General features: G+C 38.0%; 1 protein-coding gene across 1 annotated transcript; it reads left to right on the top strand.

The window, feature by feature from the left end:
- Positions 1–2,576: 2,576 nt before the first annotated feature.
- On the top strand, positions 2,577–7,269 carry LOC117293492. The gene is made up of 4 exons (XM_033775838.1): positions 2,577–2,748; positions 3,336–3,495; positions 4,402–4,499; positions 5,718–7,269. The coding sequence occupies exons 1-4, from the start codon at positions 2,577–2,579 to the stop codon at positions 6,812–6,814; spliced, it is 1,527 nt and encodes a 508-aa protein (XP_033631729.1). The 3' UTR covers positions 6,815–7,269.
- The last annotated feature ends 2,192 nt before the right edge of the window (positions 7,270–9,461 follow it).

Raw genomic sequence — 9,461 nt, forward strand, 5'->3', positions numbered from 1 at the left:
TCCCAGGACATTATGGCTACTTTATTAGAATCGAGTGATATCATAAGGCATGATAGTATAACACCCCACCCTCCTTAAACACACACACTTCATAACAATCCGTTTTCCCCCATTTTAGACCAGTAATGTTTTGTTTCAGGAGATAAGAAACCAATCTATGATATATTCTCTTATATATAGACAGAATTTTTTTTACGCTTATCAGAATTTATTACAGTATGCAGTGAATCAAAAAAACATTTTTTTTTTTTCATTTTCACTTAAAGCCATTGGACCCTTTCGGTACAGAAAGAAAAAAAAAAGTTCACAGATTTACAAATAATTTACAGGGTTTACAGAAGGTAATGGTGAAAGACTTCTCTTGAAATATTAGTCCATGAAATGCTTTACTTTTTGAGAAAACGGTAAAACAATATAAATTCTCGTTAGCGAGAATTACGGATTTGTTATAAACACATGTCATGACACGGGCGAAACGCGCGGAAACAGGAGTGGGTTTTCCCGTTATTTTCTCCCGACTCCGATGTCTGATTGAGCCTAAATTTCCACAGGATTGTTATTTTATATATAAGTTGTGATACATGAAGTGTGGGACTTAGACAATACTGTTTACCGAAAGGGTCCAATGGCTTTACAATATTTTAATTTTTTCCTCATATTGGCACACCATAGAATCCCAAATAGTAACCACCTCGCGTGATCCGTCTAGTGACTAAAACAGAATGAAACTCAATCTTGCAGATAGTAATTTTGTTTTGAACTTTCGAGGCTGGATGATGTTTTTTTGACTCATTTGAATGTTGGCATAATAATGCACTAGTGATTTGTACCAAAAATCAATCATTTTATAAATATTTGAGCATAACCAAAGTCAGGAAACTTTATTCTAAGCATGATTTAGCCTGATAAAAATACAGATCGTGAGTAAACTGCATAGCTTCTGCAACCGGTGCATCTTGCACAATCACGAGGTAAACGGTTAAAATTTGAGCTCAATTGGTCGTCAAAGTTGTAAGATACACTGTAACTATGAAAGAAAAAACACCCTTGTCACATGATCGTTGTGTGCTTTCAGATGCTTGATTTCGGGACCACAAATTCTGAGGTCTCGAAATCAAATTCATGGAAAATTACTTCTTTCTGGAAAGCTACGCCACTTCTCACAAAGTTTTATACTATCAACCTGTCAACCTCTCCCCATTACTCGTTACCAAAGTTATGCTAATAATTATTTTTAGTAATTACCAATAGTGTCCACTGCCTTTAAGGCTACTGGACACTTAATTGTCAAAGACTAGTCTTCACAATTGGTATACATACAGGTATATGCATGAAACAACAAACCTGTGAAAATTTGAGCTCAATCAGTCGATGAAGTTGTGAGATCTATACTATTAAAAGCATAACCCGCGCCATCTTTGATTGAAAACTAGAAGGTCCAGTGGCATGGCATCCTTGTGGAATCCAACACGGTTGTGTCGTTACAGACGTCGGGTTGCAAGTCTACAAAACCCTGAACCGAACTCCGTCTTACGAGTTGTCTGATTGGCTGGAGTCACGAGCGATATCTCCTAACATGTGTGGTTGTCTGGTTTTGATATGGGCCACCTGTTGGTCGAAGGGGGAAGCCGTAGGCTGCACACAGAGTCACCTCTGTGGTTGTCTGGTTTTGACATGGGCCACCTGTTGATCCAAGGGGGGGGTGAGCTGTAGGCTACACACAGAGCCACCTCTTTAGGTTTGAAGTGGGTGGCAACCTCGCATTCCAGAGTGACTCATTGATGTTTCGCAGAGGGGTAAATGGCATTGTGTATATACCATTTTGTACAGGGGGGTTTAATTTCGTGTGTTAAATTAAAAACATTAGGCTTTAACACATGTGTCTGTTACATATGTGTTTATTACAATTAAGTCACTCATGTAGGCCTACCCAACTTTCCAGCATTTTTTAAACGCATCAAACAGCAACCCATTGTTGTGAAACTTTATTTGTTCCATTTAACTCTGCACCATTAGTCGTACAGTCCATATGTCATCCCCCACACACAGAACATATACACGCAAAAGTTGAAACATTTTCAAAAAAAAAGTAAATACATTACTGATTCTTTTCATATACATTGTATAGGTTTTGCCAGTTAAACCTACAAATGAGTACATGAAATCACCGTTTAAGAATAGTATGCTTTCATAGTTACGAACTTTGTGAAACATCAACGGCTGTTTTGAAGCTGTAAACGAACATTCCATTCAAAGTTCTGAAGCAACAAAATTGTTAGAACGCAGTTTGGTCCGGACTCAGGATGTAGATTTTGCCAAATCCGTTTCGTATTAAGCAATACACCGATCCAGTAAGCCCCGCCCCATTTGTCATTGACCAATCACAGCCGCGAAATCCGTGATCACCATTGGATCATGGATGGAGCAGCCATTTTGGTGATCTTTTGCCCGAGCTGCGAGGCGACGGTGTATTGAACGGCCGTATTGAACAGCGGTATTGAACAGCGGTATTTCCGTACTGAAAAAACAACAATACCGCCCTCAATATATTTCCAAGTGCAATCATAACAACCAAGATGTCAAACTGTGTAGTGGAAGGCTGCCACAACAGGGCAGGAGAGCTTGGGCTTTCTTTCTATAGATTTCCTGTCGATCCTGAAAGAAGAAAGAGGTGGATAGCCGCCGTCAACAGAGGTGTATGGAGTCCAAGTGACCATTCGCGACTCTGCAGTGCACATTTTATTTCCGGTAAGAATTTAGAATGGAGTAGCACGTATGAATATGATTAAGTTAACATTGTGATTACTTCTAGTTATAGAAACTCTAAATAAGGCACAGGGGAGCCTGTGAGCCTGATAGTTTCTAGAAGTACATTGTGATATTCATGATCACCATAATCATCACCATGTATTTAAAATCATGAATTCATAACATAAGTTATATTAGTTAGTACTTTACTTTTGATTGATGAGTCCTATCCGAACCAGCTGAATGGGGTGGAATGTGCAAGATATTTGTCTTGGTGACTTGTCTTTATTCTGTGCCAAAATCTCCTCCTAGCTGCCTAGCCCTATGTGACTTAATATTAATACAATAATAAATACTGTACATGTATCGTAGGAGGTCCTGTTTTCGAGGTGTCCCTAAAATCGTGGCAAATCTTTCCTTTCGTACCGTACTACCAGTACTGCTACCCTTACTAGATGCGAAGTAAAGCTTGACGAGCTAACTTGCTTCTCCTGACTTGCTTACTCAAGCTTTTTCGAGGGTGTTGGGCCTACCTTTGGCAATTGGCATTGATTTCCCTTTTTTGTTTTATTTCCTGCAATGTGTAGGGGGGAAAAGCAATGACTTTCTGTCGCCAGACTTTGTGCCCAGTTTGTTTGAGCACATCACACCACCCAGCAGAGAGGAAAGACAAAGAGCCATGGACCGCTATAAAAGAACCAAGACCAGATTGTCGAGGAAACGTGCCTTTCTCAGAGATGGATTGAGGTATATAATATGAGCCGTGTTAACACGAAATAACATCAAACATAACAAACTTTAAATCGCCACTTTTTGGAAAGCTTTATTCATCTGCATGTTATTGCTTAAAACAAATCTTTTGGCATGCTCTGATTTTTGTACAGTGAACACCTAGCCATCATGCCTATCTTCTGTCACAAAGCAAACATATTTGTCATTACTATACCTCATACATATTCACGACAGAGAGTCGAGTTCTCATTGGTCCATTCATTATCACGTGCCAGGTGTTAACTTTGCTAACTACCAAGCGCGCACATGAGTATTCACGCAAGTGGTAAATGCGCATGACAAGTAATAGTTCCCTGGGAGCTATTCTACTTGTCATGTGCATTACCAATTGCGCGACGTCATTCCCGGGCGCTATTGATTGTGTTTTGGCACCGTTTTGTATACACGCATGAACAGCGCTCCCTAAGCGACATCCAACACATGAACAAACTTATCATGTGCATTTTGTTTCACAGTAGTAATAATTTTCTCTTGCTCAAAAGTCATGTTCCGGTAACTGAATGTGCATGAAGTATATTAAAACAAATATAACATGGGAACTAGTTTGTCAACTTCCAATACCGAGGGGAGCTAATATCGACTAGTCACCCGAAATAAACCATGATATATTTGTACATTACTGGCTAGATAGCTAGATTTCAACACAACTGAAAAAAAGTAGAACTCAAGCAATCATGAATTTTTGCACCACCAGCCATCTTTTATTTGATCAATCTGAACTTGTGCACTAAATCAACTAAAGTTGACACTAGATAAAACATTTCTTACAAGAATTTGTCATTTGTGGCAGCACCATTTTAGTTCGGTTTTAGAGTCAGGTCAGATTTTTATTGAATTCGTAATTTATTTTTAACCCAACAGTGATAAAAAGGGAACACCAAAACTGGCCAAGTATACGCCACCCCTCCGACCAGTTTGTAGTAAAACTGCAAGTTTGTCTACACAAACAGAAGAAACAAGTAGCACAGTCGACCTAGCTGGAATGTTGTAGCTGTATTAAACAAAATTGTATTCTCTAGACAAACCCAAGCCTATTCTAGTTGCAAGACATTCTGCATCTGTGTTAGATGCATCAGGCAGAAACACTATTCATGAGTTCATATTAAGTGTGATTTTGACTTAGAATTCTGAAATGCCCTTGGAAAAACATAGATTGAAATAGGTCATAACATTTCAGTTCTAACAATGGCTTAACCCTATCTGGACCTGTGTGTGTGGTTGGGGGGGGGGGGGGGGGGGAGGTTATTTATTCAGGAATATTTTAGGCAAGTAAGGAGGGCATAAATGTGTGTCCTACCCTCACCGTTTTATCAACATTCCAAACAGTCTGGTCAAGATAGGTTTAAGAAAGGCATGGCATGTACTGCATAAAACTTTGCCAAAGTTAAAAGCATTTCAGACATGAAATTCTTGTCTGGCAAAATTCGTTGAATGTGAACGTCCTTCTTGGTAAAAACAACAAAATCACAAAATGGAGCTCCAGTAATCATTAGTTGGCCTTGGACTTGATAATAGTAAACATGCTTTGGATTCAGAATTATTTCTCCTTCTTGTTTGAGGCAGAAGTTTTTAACCTTCAAAATTGCCTCTTTCACTGTCATGTCCCTGGCTGCATATGGGCACTTTACCTCAAGAACACCACAGAGTAGTTCATCACAAATCTTTCCATCAGGACTGGCTCCCAGAAATGAAAATTGTGGGTTAACTACAAGGCCACAGTCATGAATGTGAACATTGTTTTTTATGTCACAGTAAGCTTTTTTCCCTTGTATTTCATGAGATATGCCATATGATGTCGCTTCTGTAGAAAAAGCTCTTGGTTCAAACAGAGACTTTAAAAAAATACTGTTTATGTCCTTTTTGCGTTTACAAACTTTTCCAAAACTTGATGAGGTTAAACGTTTCTGTCGCTCGTTAAACCACAGTTTGCATTTGTTCTGCTGACATGTGTTATGCTCTAATTTATGAGCATCTTGTCTGCTGATATGGAAGGCACCATTACATGCAAAATATTGTTTTTCCAGTTCAACAGGCGACTGCTTGGGGAAGAGTGTGTCACCACAAGGTGTTGCTGCTGTTGCCACTGGGACGTCCTTGTAGCTCTTTAACTGTACGGTACATTTGAAACAAAAACAGTTTAATATTAAAATAACACCTGATTTTTCATATCTTTACAGTGTTTTCATCACTTGACATGTTAGCTACCGAGTCAAGAATGAGAGAACTTGAAGATGAAAGCAGCACACTGTCAAAACAGCTTCATTGCCTCAAGCAAGAAAATACAGAGCTTAAGAAGAAACTTGAAAACTCTGAGAAAGAACAACATGCTGTTACCTTTGATCCAGATGTCGTTAACACACACAGTACAGGGAGCTTCAACAATTTGTTTGTTTATTATACTGGCTTATCTTATGTTATGTTCATGACATTATTAAATTTTCTTATTCCTGATCCTCATAATAGCCCTATTCATTATTCTGAAACTAGACGTGAGATTCAGAACTTCACTCTGAAACAGCAGCTTTTCCTAGTTCTTTGTAGACTAAGAATTGGATTTCATTTGAAGGACATTGCTTTTAGGACTCGTGTGAAGCCACAGACAATTGGTACTATATTTAGTAGCTGGATTAAATTCATGTATGCAAAACTCGGATTCTTGTCTTTTTGGCCTCACAGAGATGTTCTTGTCAGCAAAATGACACCTGAATACAAAAAGAAGTTCTCGAACTCCTTGGCTATCATAGATGGAACTGAAATAAGACTTGAGAGACCATCATCATTGAAACATCAGAGTCAGTGTTTCTCAGATTATAAATCAACCAATACACTAAAATCACTAGTTGTGGTCGATTCACGAGGATCCGTTATGTTCCTCTCTGAGCTGTTCTCTGGCTCAATATCAGACAATCGGATCTGTGAGGACAGTGGGTTTTACGATTTGTTGGGCAGTTACAAGAAGTTGGGTTTAATTAAAGAAGGTGATGCGATAATGGCCGACAAAGGTTTTCACATTGAAGAACATCTGAATAAATTAGGACTTCAGTTGAATGTGCCTCCGTATGCATCAGCAACCTCACAAATGAGGCCAGAAGATGTGAAAAAAACACGACAAATTGCTGCCCACAGAATACATGTAGAGAGGGCCATTAACAGAATCAAGAGATTCCAAATTGTTGGCAGAAGAGTTCCAATAAGCCTGTGTCATCAAATTAATGAAATATGGTTTGTGTGTGGTGTGCTTACCAACTTCCAAGATACATTGGTTAGATTGTAGGTAATGCTTTAATCTGTTTCCTTCATTTACACAGAGAAGCTTGGTAATTGTTGACTCTTTTGACAAGGTGAATAATGGGGTTAATTTCAGCTGAAAAGTGGGTTCCAAATTCAAAGAAATTCAGCAAGCACTCCAAGGGTAAAGGTTTCTTGTACTTCTTTGTTAGTCTTAAAGGTACACCAAATTGTAAAGCTGAAAATTTTGATTTGAAACCTTGAATTTTGAGGATTTGGTAAGCACAAAGTAATAATATATTTGTGTAACTCTACTAACATGAAATGGAAGAGCTGAGCCAATTTGGATATGGCCTATCGATGTTTTTGTCGTAACTCGATGTGCATCCAGGAGATACGCAAGAGGGGTTGATGCACAGCTCCTAAGCAGGTCAATTTCTTCTTTGGTTGGAGGTGTGAATCTGTGGTGTTGAACAAAATATAGATTTAAAAAAAAATGTATTAAGAACGTTAATTGTTTTTTATAAACAATACATCAAACAAAATTCCTCAGTGTTGAGTATTTGAAGGGAACTCTTTGTCGGGACCTGCCTTGGGCCAAATTTGCTGCTTAGGTAGCAAATAGTGACTAACAAATTTCCGCTAAGCAAAAATTTGCAGGATACCAGTCACAGATGATGCATGTGGAATGGTATTTTGGCTGTTAATTTTTCTGGTATAAAGTAGAATTTTGTGGTGCTTTAGCTACTTTTTGTACTTTAGCATCTCTATGAACAGTTTCAACAAAATACTACTGTTTAATTTGGTTGTATTTGTGTTTGTATTTAAAATCAAATTATTTATTGAACACCATAAATTATGAATATACTTTTCTTATAAAAATTGCAGGATACATCTGGTACTACTGCTATTACTAAGTATAGGGGTATAAGTACCAGGGATATTGGAATTGAAGGCCTTCGGGCTACAGTTTTTAGGTAACTTGTTTAAATCCATGCACATGTCCCTGGCTTTTGTTTTGTTCTGTATATGTTTGTACTTTGTGTTTTTATGCTGTATAAATAATAATAATAATAATAATAATAATAATAATAAAGGAAGCTATCATACACTTGTATTTATCAGAAGTATGGATTATAACTTTTCCTGACCAAGTTGAAAATGTAAATAAAAATAACTGCCTCCGGGATGAACTCAGAATAATTGTGTATATGTTTAACAATTGTTTTTGTCCAATTTAAATATCTAATTAATTTTTATAAGATTTGTAAAAATTCTATTTACCCTTTGGGTTTCTTGGCAAGATTCGGCTTCCTTTTCCTGGGCTTGTCCTTAGTTTTGGCAAAAACCATTGATGATACAGGTCTGGGACTGATGATTTTCCCTCTAGGTTTGTGCCATTGTTGTGGCAAACTTGTCGCAGATGGAAAGGCTGGCACTTCCTTCAGTCCAAGTTGTTGGAAATGGGACACAGTGTAAACGACACCAATTGTGTGGCAACATGTCCCAGAAAGCCTAGTTGTAGTAAAAAAAAATGTGTAATGAAAAGAGTACAGTTTGTGCGAACTTAATTTTTATACATTGTGATTTTTAAAACAAATTTAAAATGCCCCAAAGACTTTAAGTTGATCATGTTTCACTATCATCTCCTACAAACTAACGCACACTCCATCTTCTAAAATTAAACACCCTCTACTGTTTAGTAAAGTGATGTATACTTAGCATAACAATTCCAACCCATTCTCTGCTTCGTGAATCAGGTTCACAGTCCCCCGCCAATAGTTTATATGAATAATAGAATTGTAATGTAATGTTATTATTATTTTTTTCCGCACGGTACGGTGCCATCAAAAACCGGATTAACCATGTCAACAGAGCTCTTTATAACTTTAACAATTAGCTGGTTAGAAAAGCCAAGTTCAGTATTTTCTTGTGTCAATATCAAACTTACCCTGCAACACAACTGCAAGTGCTTTCTGTAATGCGATTCTTTCTACCGTCGTCTTGTTGGGTTGGGGAGATGATTAAGTTAATTTTATGAGGGGGCTGTGACTTGCGCATCGATCGGTAGCATTTCGCTTTAATTTCCACGACGTCGGAATCGTTGTTTTTATAGATTACTGTTTCGTGAACATATCCCTGACTGAAAAATAAATACCCCCTCTCTTTCGATCGTTTAGTCAATGGTGTATCACCAAACAAAGAAATACCAACTTCAAACTTTATAGATGAAATATTCGTTCGCACTGAACGTGAACAGAAAGTTTGCACCGCCGCCATGTTTTGCAAACTTCGTCGCTAGCGCTAAAAAAAACAGGTCATGGAGGTAACTGTCCAACCAATCGGTGTACACATGTGCTCGCACGTGTGTACACGTTGCTAGGCTGTTGCTAAGTAGGCGGGGCTTACTGGATCGGTGTATTGGCCGTCGGGTTTTGTTATCGAAAAAGCCCTCATGTGGAGCTGAATCGGGTACTTTTTACGAATTTCTCCATACAAAATTAACCAAACTGGCCTACAAACCCTTAAAACAACAAGGCAAATGTTTTTTGAAAGTGAATTAAGTGAGAGGATGTAGGGGTAGCTGTCATACAAACCCTCAAAATAACTAGGCAAATGTTTTCTGAAAGTGAATTAAGTGAGAGAATGTAGGAGTAGTTATTAAAGACCAATAAAATTACCGTTTCTATTAT

Source organism: Asterias rubens, chromosome 8 (assembly GCF_902459465.1).
Source record: "Asterias rubens chromosome 8, eAstRub1.3, whole genome shotgun sequence".
NCBI lineage: Eukaryota > Metazoa > Echinodermata > Asteroidea > Forcipulatida > Asteriidae > Asterias > Asterias rubens.